This window comes from Musa acuminata, chromosome BXJ1-9 (genome assembly GCF_036884655.1).
Source record: "Musa acuminata AAA Group cultivar baxijiao chromosome BXJ1-9, Cavendish_Baxijiao_AAA, whole genome shotgun sequence".
In the NCBI taxonomy this organism is placed as follows: Eukaryota; Viridiplantae; Streptophyta; class Magnoliopsida; order Zingiberales; family Musaceae; genus Musa; species Musa acuminata.
The window spans coordinates 7,952,328-7,967,133 of NC_088335.1; the positions used below are offsets into that span (position 1 = coordinate 7,952,328).

At 37.4% G+C, this 14,806-nt stretch overlaps 2 protein-coding genes across 2 annotated transcripts; one reads left to right on the forward strand and one right to left on the reverse strand.

Moving 5' to 3' along the window:
- Positions 1–2,769: 2,769 nt before the first annotated feature.
- LOC135592938 (uncharacterized) lies at positions 2,770–5,054 on the reverse strand. The gene is made up of 7 exons (XM_065082693.1): positions 5,015–5,054; positions 4,850–4,926; positions 4,652–4,726; positions 4,404–4,550; positions 4,194–4,290; positions 3,914–4,097; positions 2,770–3,134 (listed from the first exon to the last, which is right to left on the reverse strand). Exons 3-7 carry the CDS (start codon positions 4,670–4,672, stop codon positions 3,053–3,055), a joined length of 531 nt encoding a protein of 176 aa, XP_064938765.1. The 5' UTR covers positions 4,673–4,726; positions 4,850–4,926; positions 5,015–5,054; the 3' UTR covers positions 2,770–3,052.
- A 3,664-nt stretch (positions 5,055–8,718) lies between these two features.
- LOC135592939 (peroxidase 1-like) lies at positions 8,719–10,205 on the forward strand. Its single transcript, XM_065082694.1, has 4 exons — positions 8,719–8,976; positions 9,045–9,233; positions 9,318–9,480; positions 9,564–10,205. The coding sequence occupies exons 1-4, from the start codon at positions 8,758–8,760 to the stop codon at positions 9,977–9,979; spliced, it is 987 nt and encodes a 328-aa protein (XP_064938766.1). The 5' UTR covers positions 8,719–8,757; the 3' UTR covers positions 9,980–10,205.
- The last annotated feature ends 4,601 nt before the right edge of the window (positions 10,206–14,806 follow it).

The window sequence follows — 14,806 nt, forward strand, 5'->3', positions numbered from 1 at the left end:
TCCTTCGACATGTTACCTCATTGACCTTGGTGTTGGATTGGCATTGGATTCAGTAATGAATGCATCAGCCGTATCAAATATGCGAAAGAGAGAATCATCGGCTCTATATGACCATGATATGAAGCATCCCTGGAAGCAGGTGCCACAGGTAATGCCTGCTGGCTCTCTTTTCTTTGGTCAATCATAAACTTCTAAGTTTTGGCTTGAATTACTTGAAGTAAAAAGAACAGCTTGTGAATTCTCGCCTGACTTCAAAACTTGAATGCTTTCATTGTAATTCCCATTCCAAGCTTTCAAACCACTCGACATCTTCGATTTAGCAGCAGACATCAAGTTCTTTACGAATCGAACATCTCGAAGCTTTTTTCTCCGAGGAAGAACAATGTGGTGTTGTGAAGCCATGCAGAGGAACCAGATTAGAGGTCAAAAGATCACAAGATCTCTCTCCAATCCTACTCAGATCCGTAGTGGACGACAGAAATTTAAGCCAAGATTCCTTTTCTTATTCTATTCATGACTCTTTCCTCGGATTAGGACGGAACTAAACAAACATGCAGTTTTCCATTGCAAAAAAATTGTCTGGTTACATTATTGATTGATTGAAGGGAATAAAACCAGTAATAAACTTGTAATTTGTTTGTCCTGATATTAGATCTTGGTCGACATAATTTATTTGGCCCAAAATCTATCTCTATTTTGCATGCCAATATTTAATCTTGAATTCATGCCTATTAATACTTAAATACTATACCTTTCAAGTTATAAAACTATAAACACAAAAGGAAATATTATGATTAGAATTAACATATATAAAAAGATACCTTTTCATCTAATCCATAAAATTCCTTCTTCATCTTCATCTTCTTCTCAAATTTTTTTTCTTTTATTTATTCGTTTGCTGTTCAACAACAACTTGGCAATGATTCCTATCAATTGCCGGCGTTTCCTGTGAGGCTAGGCTGTAAATATCCTATTTTATTTTTTTTTAAATTAAAATTTATATTATATCAAATAATATATATGACATTCATACGTAAATACACTGATCAATCCAATGTTCCAATAAAACTAAGAAGAAGTTGTTATGTGTATTTTGATAGTAAATTTAGGTTTTTTTGACACTGTTAGGGACATTCTCTACTGGTTTTTGTTATTGCTACAAAACCTTCTTAGGGAGTGGGCTTCTCTTTCCTCCCTGTTTACCTTCCTAAGCAGGGAGACAGAGGCCATCTTTGCCCACCAAGCTCTGCCACCATTTCCACCTCTGGCCCCCCGCCCCCCTTCCCACCCCCTTCTTCTTACTGCTCCAGACAAAGAAGTCACTGCTCCTCCATATGGCTGCTTCACCCGTCACCGCAGTATGGAATGTTCGCACCTCGCACGCTTCATTCTACCTTCCACCGGTTGGCCTCCAATCTGGTGAACGAGAATCCCCCACCGTTCCCCAGCCTTCAACAGCAGCTCCAGACACTACAGCTTTCTATGCTCAAGACAGCGGGGAAGAGGCTTCCACCACCCAGCTCGCTGCTGATCTAATGATCCAGTTCAGGAATGCCATCTACGCCGCCGATGACTTGGTCGACGAGCTGCCTCACAAGGCGTTGCAAGAACAAATTGAGCAGATGACAAGAGCTGCACTAGAAAGTGTTGCAAGAACAAGTTGAGCAGATGACAGGAGCTGCGGCAGACCAAGAGGGCAGCGAGATCCAGCTCAACGTTTTCAGAGGATTCCAGACCGGCGAGGACGACGTTGCAAACCAGGGAAGCAGTTACCCTTCAGCCCTCACTGCCTTCAGCTGATGGTTCTCAAGCAACAATTGGTCCCCCAGCTAATGGAAGTTTGCCGAGATCTGTACCGAATAACTCTCAGAAGAACCAGGTCAATGGTTTAGACTTGGCGCTCGAAACCAATGGCGGCCACGCCGAGGGTGTTGGATCGCATGCGTGTCCGCCGTTCATATGTAATTGCTTCCCAACAGCCGAGTCCAGCTCGAAGCAAGTAAGCAGTAGATCTTCACGGTCTCTGTTCAGCTGCCCAAGTGGCAACAGTCATGCAGCTGACGGGACAAATTGCAACGGAGATCGGGCTACAGGGAAGTGGTGGTCGTTCTTCGTGCCAAAGGCCTGTTGCTCTTGACTTGTGGAAACAATCAAGGACCCCCAGTAAGGAATTGTCCATGGAGAAAGGATTGGTTCCTCTGGTTCTTTGGACAAGAAGAACCAAAGTTACTGTAAATGCCCTTTTCATTTTTGTGTGCTTTAGTTGTGCAATTGTTCTCTGTCACTCTGAACAGATATTTGTTGCATGCATCGATTTTGGGCTGTCTCATTTTAAAATAAGAGGCTCAATTTAAAGAATTATAAATCTGTAGTTTGTTAATGTTTTGTATGATCCCCAACCCTTTCTCTATGTTCAGACAAAAATATACGCTTTCTGTTGGCAAGGAAAGAACTGTGGTCGGTGCCATGACATGATCTTTGGCTCATCTGTGTGCAGATCATTTTCTCTTTGATGGTTCATACCTTACTGCCAATTCCTGTAGCTAGTTTGATGGTATTAAATTCAATAATCAACTAATACTAGATAACTTTGACATGCCTTCTTTCTCTTCTCTACTTTTTTGGGCATATCAGAAGAGCTAGAACTTCTTGAATCTCCTCCACATGCCTCTCACAACATGCAATGCCATCAGCATCAAATTGTCTGTCTTGAGTCCTCCACATACCTTCCACAACACGCATTTCCGACAAGATTAGGAACCGGCGGAGTAGTAGAACAAGCCAAAGTGCAATGCATTCAGGAAAGCAAACCAAGTATCTGTGGAAAAGAGAAAATGTGATATCCCACAACATGCTGACTGAGCTACCTCTATCTATGCATCCATCTACGACTCAAGAAGTCTCATTCTTGTCAGCTTCTGCATGTTCTTCTGTCTTTGTTATAAGGTAGGATCGAGAAGATGCAAAGCATGACCACAGTAAAAAATATCCGTCTTTTGAGCAATATATATTGCTCTGAATTCACCCCGTGGTGGTGGTGGTGAGGATCACATCACCTGGCAGTTTCATTACCGCTGTTCATCTTGCCCATGGAGAGTGTGAGGTATAGCAGTATCAGTGTTCCCATACAAGACCTGCACAAATGAGACCACACATCGAAAATCTAAATCACCGAATCCAATTCTTACTGCTTTACTATGTTTCCTATTAGCTCTAATTCTTGCTACCAACGCTATCTATGTGACCGATAGAAACATTATCCAAAAGAAAGTACAGCTCGAGGCTATCTATCTGATCAATAATAATAATTCAAACTTTTAAGTCCAAGTTTCTACCATTAGCATCACCATCACCAGGTTTCACCCTCCTGAGGGTGACTTGACACCTAAGGGAATTAAAGGAGGAAAAAGGAAAGGACATGGAACAACTCTTTTCTTGAAATGCAAGCCGAGAAACTCAACTAAAAGAAAGTTGAATTTGCATCATAGTCGCATACTTTCTCTCCCTTTTGCACATTGATTCGAGACCCCCACGCATCAAATTGTCACCATTGGAGGACCCATTTTTAGTCAAAGAATGCTTCCTTCGTTCTTCTTGCCGTTTTGTGCAAGTAATCCAACTATTTCATATACTCGTGGAAATGTGTCACCATCGACACCTACCATTACTATGACGACATGGTTTTAAAGCCATATTAATATTGGTATCATTACAAGAGATTGGCATTGGAGAAGACTAAGTTTATACTAGAAATCATGAAAAGTGAACGATTATTACCGACCAAACTGTTAAAATAATAAGAAACTTATTGATCGTTATTTCTCTCGTATAATAAGCATTAAAAGGGAGAATCGCATTCGTTCATAAAAATACCCTAGTTTTTCTGTAGAAACAGATGGTATCATAAACTTACAAGGTGGCGAAGACGACAACGATTCCGCTTGGGTCGAGCCATCGCGAGGTTGGACGCCGAGCGCCGACTCGCCTCCACCTCGCTCCATCCAGTGTCGGAGCCATCGCACGGGGAATCCCGACTGCCTCACCCTCGATCGCCACGTGTACCGAAAGAGGCGACTTCTCGGCCCATCCGTGCCCACCTGCGCGATTATCCATCGTACAAAGCCCAATCAGTTACGTGAGTCCGATGGCGAGCGCACTCGTCCACAACCCGGACGACTCGGGTCGTGACTCACCGGCGCCAGGATGCTCCTCTCCTTCCACAGTCTTGCTCTTCTCTTTTTCGACGCCGCTGCCATGTGATCCTTTTCTTGAAGGAATCTTCTTCGTCAACTTTAGAAACCAGATCCCGATGAGTTAAATCGTCAATAAACATTCATGATTAATCTTCTACCAAATCAACATGAAATCGTAGAGGACAAAGAACAGGAAAAAAGGAAGAGTACTCGTGGGCTTGAACTGGAATGATCCTTGGTGTTTGCTACGAGTTGCTGAGAGATCTCATCGATGTCAACAGCAACGAAGCAGTCGAACGTCTCCCTCTCTGAAGTATCCGGTTTCAGTTCTCGGGTCGATGCAAGCTCGTAAGAACTCTTCGTAGACGAGTCGAAGCAGTGATAATAAGTTGGGAGGAGTGGGTACAACAGAATACATTGGAACAGCAGCTGATTGAAGTACCTATATGAGTACTCACCAAGTGCGCGGTTTTGGCCATCGCTTCACTATGGATATCTATTTGTTTCCTCGCTACGACATGAAGAATAGATTACTGCAAGAAACGATGGAGAGTATGATACAGGTGATGGCGAAACGGAAGGAAGCAAAAGGAGAGAAGGAGAGTGTTCTGTGTCACTCTCCTCCTATATAGGAAAAAGGAGGTGTGAACACTTACGGAAGATCTGGATTGCTGCGGAAATCAGATAGGAATGACCCAGCTTCTGTCGCCTTTTTCCCAAGAATGAATAGTTCCTGTTCAATATGGACACAAGTATTCATCAATATGAACACAAGAAGTGGCAACAAGCGTCAGAAATGGACAAATGGGCAAAACACGAACAGTGAGATTTGAATGACAGATGAGATATTGGTTGACTCCAACTACGAGGCAAAGATGGTAGGCTTGATGTTATTATTATTTCGCCAATTTTTGGGTTCTTTCTCTTTGGCAGGAATAGTGGTACGGGAGAGCGGACAGGTGTTCCTCGCATGCAGTGGATGCTTTGTGCGGTCAAAGGAGTAACTACTCCGGAAACATATTTAAGAAGAAGCAGAAAGAGAATGGAAGTCTATAAGAAATCTCGATTTGATTTTGAGAATGTTATCTGCATCTTACTAAGTGTCAACCCTTATCGCATTAATGTTCCAATTCCATTGGATCGCTTGTACTATCTTCCTATTATTTCATGAAAATGATGGAATGAGCTGGAGTTGACCACCCGACATCAACAACCAACTACTATCTTAGATTTTGGAAACTCATTGATCTCTGCTACATAGCCAAAGATGCTGCTACACTGGGCCAACAATTATCCAGTGCATGGACAGTTGCTGCATGATGATCAATGAGTTATTGTGGTTGCATACGTTCTTGGAATCGAGCATAGATGTACAGGCACTATTCCACTTTTGCTCCCATCTGAATTGGAAATGCACTTATTATGTTCCAAAAAATCTTTTAATTAATTACTTCAGCACAATCACGAGGAGATGAGATGAAAAAGCCAGGAAAAGATTTCATTCATGGTAGACAAGTGTTGAAGATAAAGACAGTGAAATGAAATACTCTGTTTGACATGTCAAGCGTACTGCAGCAGAGTCGAATACTACTACGTAGAAGAACAATTAAGCAAATATCGTTTCTTTATTTTCATTTTTTTGTCATCTTATTTGAGGTCTGGAATACATTATATTGGATGGTGCAACTTGTCCTTAGTTTAGCACCTTCCAAGTCAACTCCTTAATTTTCTACTCAATGTTCTCCATTATTAGTGGAGCTTGCAGCATATGCGAGGAAGTGCCAATTTATGAGGCAGGTCAGCTGAGCCAAATTCATAATATCTAATGAGGATTAACTACGAAAAATGTTTGACTTTCTTGCTTCAGACGAGGATAAGATGTTGATCGATGATTCGCTTATTAAATTAGAAGTCTAGCATGATTTCAGCCTCCTAATCTGAGAAATCTCTGTTGCTTTAACCTCTTCTGAAGCTGCTAATAGTTCACTAAAGGATCCTGGAAAAGAGTCCCAGAGGAGTGTGCTGTGCCTTTAGTTTGTGTAGCACTTGGTAGGCTTCATTTTATTGCTAGTGTTCTTCCTACTCACTAAATTTCATATAAATTAGCTGTTTATGCTTTATACATGCTTGGCCCAAAAATGTATTAAGCTGAGCATGTTTTCTATTATGTTTTATTTAATCATTTTCATTCATGCCTTGTAATTGAAGAGATTTCCAAGAAACTCCCAAATTAAATTCTCCCTCAGTATAGAACTAATACTCCATAAATCAAAATTATAACATAATATAGAAATAGATAGAGACCAAGCCAACTATATATTCACATGGCCAGCCATATATAGAATCTCTTACTTCTAATAAGTTTCATAACCCAACATGACTTTGCTGGACAAGCAAAACTGCCTTTGAGTATACAAAGAAGTCAAGCAGTTTTTTTGAGAGACAGAGGAAGAGAGTAGTAGCTAAGCAGCTTCTTTGAAAGAAATTTAAAGTGAAGAAAGAAGCTTCGGCATAGTTGTACTTTGGTGCTTCTTCATGTTCTTCATTGGGTCCTTTGACCCAAATATTTAGTATAATGAGCTACTTGGCTTTTCATAATGTACATAACTATTCATCCTCAGTATTCCATTCAAAGTCTGACAGTTTTTGGCCTCTAAATAATTGCTGGTTGACTTGATCACATATCTAATTTTAATTCGTCTAATTCTCCAAGGCATTTGCCACTGAAGATGTCTCAACTCTGTGTCATCCAACTAGACCAAATCGAGACATTTTTCGACCAAAGTTGTTTTTTCGGGCTTATACTGGATGCGAGTCGCTTGACCTATGCTGACCAAATTATCGAACTGAATTAAGTTAAACTATGCAAAACTTCACTCAAATTTACCTGAATTCCATACTTAAAGTATGCGACATAACAATCAAAGACAGCCACCGGTGCCAAAAGTTTTCACGACATTCGAGTTCTTGAGGTTACTAGCAAATACACTCACCTTGGTAAAATTTTCTTGAGTTGATCTGCCGACATCTAAATTTTTAGTATTGTCTGATAGCCATCTGGAAGAACTGTCTTAGTATTTTAGTGTTGCAGTGAGGTTGATGGAAAGAAACCATCTCATGTCACCGGCCAACAGCATGTTCTTAGCAGCCTGTGTCACCTACCTCTCTGTCTTTAGCAACACCTCTGTCTAATCCAAAGGTCTTTAGGTAAGTCCATTTGCATTAGATATAATTTGCCATATGTCATATGATCTCAAATAAATGATTAATGAAGAGAAGTGCTTCTTTTCCAGTGCAATGGTGACATGTGATTGGGTCCATACAAGCATTGTCTGATGCAGCTCGCATATGCTGCCTCTTTTAGTAAACCAAGTAGAGATTTGTAGAAATCACACTTTTTTTCTTTTCACCTAAAAGCATCTTTTTCTTTCCTTTTCTTCTTTTACTTGTTTTGACTCAGTGTTTGCAATGGATGTGAGGAGTTAATGGCTGCAGCAACACAAATTCATTAATCTTTCTTCAATTTTCAGATAAATACTTTACTAGGCATTGTGAGTGATAAAGAAAAATTTTGTCAAGCAGGACATCAGAAATCATGTATTGCTCAGACAAGCTGTACCAGCATCTCTCAGTCGATAAGTAACATGATTATCTTAAGAGCCATACAGATAACAATGAACATGAAAAACCAAATCATATCTTCACCAAAGCTTTTGCATCCCTCATACTTTGTAGGTCATCAGTGGGTGACATCCAAATTATAATCTTGTTATTTCAAAGCAAGTAACTACTGAAGGACTCTTGTTGGACAGCTTATCTGGCATTGCTTGGGTTGGGAGATAAACCAGCATTCTATTTCCAATCCTCATCTTCACCTACTCAGAAAACTATGCTAGTAGTAGTTGAAGTCCTCTGTTTTTCTAACTTGGCATTGTGCTAAAGACCATGTTGTTTCAGATTGGAGAAACTTCTGGTGCATGTGATCCATTATGTTAAAGGTGGTGACACAACTACTTAGACATCCAAATGTTGCTGTCCAAGCTGCATGAAGAGAAGGCAAAAGTAGCTCTTTTTCTTTTCATCATCTGAGCAGAGCTCCCAAGCTTCTCATAGCAACTTAATTGTCGGTCCTTTTAGCTCTTATCTCCGTAAAATGGTATGCTTTGTCCAAGTTGGATTTTTACTTCTAAAGAATGTGTAAATAGATGTACAGAGTTAACTCTTCACGGTCAATTGACTCTCTCAACTTTAGGATGTAGAACTGAAAGTAGCAGACGAGTCAATTACTATTAGCTTTAAGCCAACATATTTCCCCAACATGGTCAACTAAATCCTGCCACAAATGGTATGGAACCTTGCTCACTATACTTGCTATACGTCACTTGATATATCTAACTGGAAGATTCCCAATCATAAGAAAGAAAGATGTAGAGTAATGAAGTAAGAAACAAAGAAGTGAACATGCAGAGGCTAGCTGTAGCACTCATGAGGCTCACTCTATATAAGTGCTCCAAGTCCCTCATAGCTTCAGCATCACAGAGCCAACCGATCTTTGCTTTCTGAGATGGCCTCTAAGACTCTCTCGATGCTCTTGGCCTCTTTTGCCCTCTCCCTTCTGCTCACAGGGTCAGCAGAGGCACAGGGATTGAGTCTTGGTTACTACAGCAAGGCGTGTCCTAATGCCGAATCTATCGTGTTCGAGGAGATGGCCAAAGTCATCAAAGTCGCACCAAGCCTTGCTGGTCCTCTCTTGAGGATGCACTTCCACGATTGTTTCGTAAGGGTAATGTCAACTTTGAGCTATCATCGAAACGTCGAAAATGTGTTTTGCCTAAACTTTTCAGAATGCAGGGATGTGATGGGTCAGTCTTGTTGAACTCCACGAAGGGAAATGTAGCTGAGAAGGACGCACGTCCCAACCTCTCACTCAGAGGCTATGGTGTCATTGACAGAGTGAAGGCTAAACTGGAGAAAGCTTGCCCCGGGATCGTCTCCTGCGCTGATATCCTAGCTTTGGTCGCCAGGGATGCGGTGGTTTTGGTACGATAACCTTCATCTTTTTTCTATAACCGATATACGGTAAACGTCAAGGGATTTGTTTAGCTGATGGCCATCTTTCCTCAGAGCAAAGGACCCTATTGGCCTGTGCCGACTGGCCGAAGGGATGGCTTTGTGTCCATAGCCAACGAGACCAAACAGCTGCCACCACCCACCGCTAACATCACTACGTTGATCTCAATGTTTGCATCCAAAGGATTGAGCGTGAAGGACCTTGTTGTTCTATCAGGTGCATTCTCTCTCTTCAACTTAAGAGATCGGACTTCAGATGGTTTGCTACAGAGATATGAAGTTTTCATGTTTGCCAACTAGGTGGGCACACGATCGGGATCTCGCACTGCGCAGCCTTCAACGACAGGCTCTACAACTTCACCGGCAAGGCCACGCCCACCGACATCGATCCCACACTCGACAAGTACTACCTGGCGAAGTTGAGGACGATCTGCAAACCCAACGACGCCGTCACTTTCGTGGAGATGGATCCAGGGAGCTTCAGGACATTCGACACAGGCTACTACAAGCTGCTAGCCAAGAGCAGAGGTGTCTTCCACTCTGACGAGGCTCTCCTGCAGCATCCCCTGACAAAGGCATACGTCCTGAGCCATGCCGGTGCTTCCGAGTCGGAATTCTTCAAGGACTTCGGGGACTCCATGATCAACATGGGGAATGTTGGTGTCCTCACTGGCTCAACAGGTGAGGTCAGGAAGAAATGTTCGGTTGTCAACTAGAGGGTACGAACTTTCTCGATCAGCAATCGAAGAGACTTAGGAAGCAACTTTTACGCTGTGTGTTTGACTACCAAAATGATTCGTGGTTTGGTAGCTTGTCATATGTTAAGTCTGCTGTGATTCTTTGTAACTCTCTGTATCCTACTGATACTTTTCGGAATGACCGGTAGAACTCTACCAGCGAAGTTCATATCTTTCAATAAATAAGTTGATATTTCCAGAGTCCTTTTTTCTTGTGTTCTCGTTTTATAATTTCCTGGGGATTCTCCATGAATATTCGTCTCGAAAGTCTGAATGTCCCAAAGAATTCTATATAATTTCCTGGGTAAATACGACTTTTGTAAGATTCTGAGCTTGTCCTGTTCAAACAAGTCCAGTCAAAGTGTGGAGTTCTCCTCGACACCTTAGTCAAGATTCTTTTGGTTGGATCCGGTGACCAAAATTGACGGCTCCACTCAGCAATCTCTTGCCTATTTGCGTATTTACGATGCCTAAATAATGAGGTTTAATTAAGAAATTGGTTCTTCAGTCTGAATTGATGCATGCTGTGGTTGTTACGAAATGGTGTCAGAAGCACAAATATAATGCAATAATAATTTCGTGACACTTCGAATACTAAATGGTTTGATTGAGATGCTTACTCCATTTGTACGTTAGGTTAAATTGTGTAAATATGGCTACAAAGTCAAAGTCAATGACGTTCATATTTATTCCTCTGGATTTAAGTTTAGCATCTAAATTACTACAAAATTTATAATTACATAAATATTATGTATTATAAATTTAAAAGAGGGACCTGCATGCTATGTAAAATTTTAAGAGGCCAAACAAGCTATTTCATATTTTTACAAGAATAAATATGTAAAAGGTGCTATCGATTAGTACATTTCGTTTAGTCAATAACACATGGGAGGCTCGTCCATGGATAAATTTTTTTTTATCCCGATATGTATGTATATATGTACAGTGGGATTGAGAACTTTCTAATACAACACGATCCATCCAATTAATCAGGTCTTTATGTTAAGTTCGATTGATCTCATTGATTCAGATATCTTTTGAATTCTCACTTGAAACGAAATTATGACATTAGACTTATGTGTTGATATGATACTTATTTAGACCGACTAACGTAAGATGATTTATTCATTCAAATTGTTGGGTTCAGGTCATGCAAAATTTTTCTCCTAGTGATATCCAATCAAATCTTATTCATTTTGTTTAAATAAAATAGAAGATGATTGAAAAATAATGATGTACCCGATAAATTAATGTTATGTAATCATCATCTTGTTATTATATTGTTGACACCTCATGATTGATATCTCGACATTACGTGGCTAATATCACGATGCTATTTTTCGATATTTCAATTGCATTTAGCTGGCATAGCATTATCTTTCGGACATTATCAAACATGTCATAGTTATTGTTCATCTTATAGATTCAACATAGCAAGATTCCATTCAAACATCGGGTAGAATGTGCACATAATCGTCCCGACATCAATGTGCATTTATGAGTAGATTGCACTACAAAAAAAATCCGCATTCTTCCATAGATAAGAATTTATGAGATCTTTATGCATTTAACTCTAGCAATCTCAACACTTAGTTGATACCTAACTTCTTAAACTTAGGCATGGAGAGATTTTGTTGGGTATATCCAAATGTAATTTTGAGGATTTGATATTTCCTTATACTAATCAAAGACAGATGTAAAATGGAATCTCCAATTGCTCCTAATTGACATTCCAATCGAACAATCAAATTTTAATTTTATGGAAAGTATACAATATTCACGCTTAAGTCAATAAATGTTTATCTTGTTAGATCACAAGAGGAAATAAGGTCGTCCAAACTATGCCATCTTTAAGCCAATTTGACTAAGGTCATTACATACGTAAGATTCATTATATAAAAGATAATACAGCTTCAGCTATTGTTGACTTCACTTTGTAAATAGACTTTGCCAAACCCAATAAAAATCCACAAGCGAATTGACATTGCTCGATGCCTATCAGTTGACTTTGCTACCACGCTACTACAGGATGATTTATATGAAGATTCATAAGCTAATCAACGGGGTTGCTTTTAATATATAAGCTATCCAATTTGACCCAACGTTTGCACAACTCTATAAACCATATGAACAACACATATTCTACCATAATGTGAGAATCCAAATCAAATAAGATATATTAATGTCAAAATTATGTATCTTTTAATATCATTCAGAATATCTTTCATTTTATCTGTAAATGCATTATCATCTTGAAGCGATTTATAAACGATGAAATATGAACTAAAGGGAGATAGAGTAAATCAATAATCTTTCTTCAATATTTTTAATTCCTAAGATGTCATATTTATTTATAAGAGAAAGTAAGAGGTTTAAGATAATCAATTAGGTGAGTGTCTCTCGTCAAGATCATCCTAATAAAAAAATATAATAATTAAAATTTCTTTCTATTGGTATATAACATAATAGAAAATAATTAAATCTATAATATATCTTAATCAATTTAACAAAACCATATAATCTAGCATTCTTCTATTTGATCCATTAATTAATAAGATATTTAAAATTTTTAAATAAAATAAAATAATAAAAAAATTTGAAAATAATTTTACTTAATTCAATTCTAAAAGTTTTAAAAAGTATTATACACATTGTCATGAATTTTATAAAATAAATCAATAAATTTAATAATACTAAACTGAGTATGACTATCAACGTGAGTCATATCGGTTGTATATCGTTAATGTCATACTCTCTTTTATGTACCACAATACTATTAATCTTTTCTAATATAATCCATAATGACTATTGAAAATTCTCTTGTCAAGATAATCTTATTATCACATCTAATTATAATATGTATATAAATAAATATCAATAGGATTATAGAAATAAATAACTTTAATTATATAAGTAAAATATTAATTATGATGTCTAATTATATATACATTATCATATCTTTCATATATTACTTACGAGCCCAATCGTAAGAACATGTTCTTTAAATACTTAAGATATGGTAATACCTTAGTAAATGGATCGGTGGAACTCATGCTCTCAATTGACATTAGTTATTTTTTAATTCTTTATTCAACTATCAAGTATTTTATACCCATAATATATAGAACTATTAGAGTACTTAATATTCTTAAAAAAATTACTATAATATATCAGAAAGTATTTTTAAAGATATTAAAATTGAGTCTCACAATACCAACTCATAAGATAAAATTTTACTAATATAAAACTTGATTAGATACCTCAAAGTATACAGTGAAATCAACATTTATTTTTTATAATACAATTTGTATTATGTCATTTTTAAAAATTATCTCTCTAACTAATATAAATATAAATCATAAAGTGGACTTGAGATAATTTATAGAATTAATATACAAAAATTTTATTATTAAGTTGATCTATTGTCTTGTACGTGAACATATAATTCTTTAATCCCTTATAGATATTTTATTACTGTAGCACTTTAATGTTCCATTTATGAGTAACTATAATATCTATCCAATATTTCTTACTATAAAACTAATACTTAGTCTATAGACTTAAGCATATAATAGATTTTTAACTATATATATATATATATATATATATATATATATATATATATATTACATGTATTAGAGATATATTTCGGTAGTTCATTTATTTATAGAAGTGGTAAAAAAAAATTTCTTCATATAATAGAGAACATGAAATGATTAATATTAGTTCATGAAATTTTGTTACGTATCAAACATTTTACTATAGTGTCGTTATAAATTCAAGATTAATATTAGTTCTCTACAAACCATCATACAAAATCAACTTTTATTGAATCATAAATATATTGAGTTTATGATCACTAAAAGAATAATTCTAGATAAAGAAACTAATTTTTTAGAATTATATAAATATAACATGTAGTCTCAAAATTCAAATCATCCTTAAACGTAAGTTAAAATTATAGCTTAAGATGATTCCCTATTTTCATGTTGCTTTGGCCTTTTTGAGTTAAAATGAAATCTTGTCTATTATTAATAATATGAGATGAAGCACTAAGTACAATCTAGTAAATATTAGAAAATATTTTTATAATATTTTATTTGAACATATAAGGTTCAACTTATATCTTTTCCTTTCGAAATAAATATTATAGTCATTAACCTTTCTTGTCATAGAAATAGTGTTTTCCTATAAAGATTTTTCTTTTATGAGTTTGTATAACTTTTATAAACTCAATTGATTTTTTTATAAATTATACTCTAATTTTTTTTATTATCCACTCCTCGAATAGTAACGAGAATATCATAAGACTTTTTTCACTTTAATGTTAATTATTGTACATACTAGTCAATTTATTTAAGTTTTAATTGTCCTTTATTTATATAATAATACATTTTAAATAAATAAAATTAAGAAACAAGAAAATCTAAACCATGTAATCACATTAGGAAGCAAATGTCATCCGGGTGACAACAACACGGTAGTCCCGGGAAGCTCGATATCGTGTGACACCAATCACTACGATTTGGTGGCCAAGGGAAAGGGACTGTTCCATTCCGATGAGGCTCTTCTCCAGGACAAGGAGACCAGAGGCTCCGTTTTTTCTCGGCTTCATTTGTCCGAATCCAGCTTCTTCTCTGAGCTTGGCGAGTCGACGATCAAGTTGGGAAAGGTTGCGGTCCTCACGGCCAATGCAGGGGAGATCATTAGGAACCGTGCGTTAATTAACTAGTAGGTTCTTGAATGTTTTAGTTGTAAGAGGTGGCAGTACTAATCATTGTACGATTGAGCGTATCAGTGCCTACT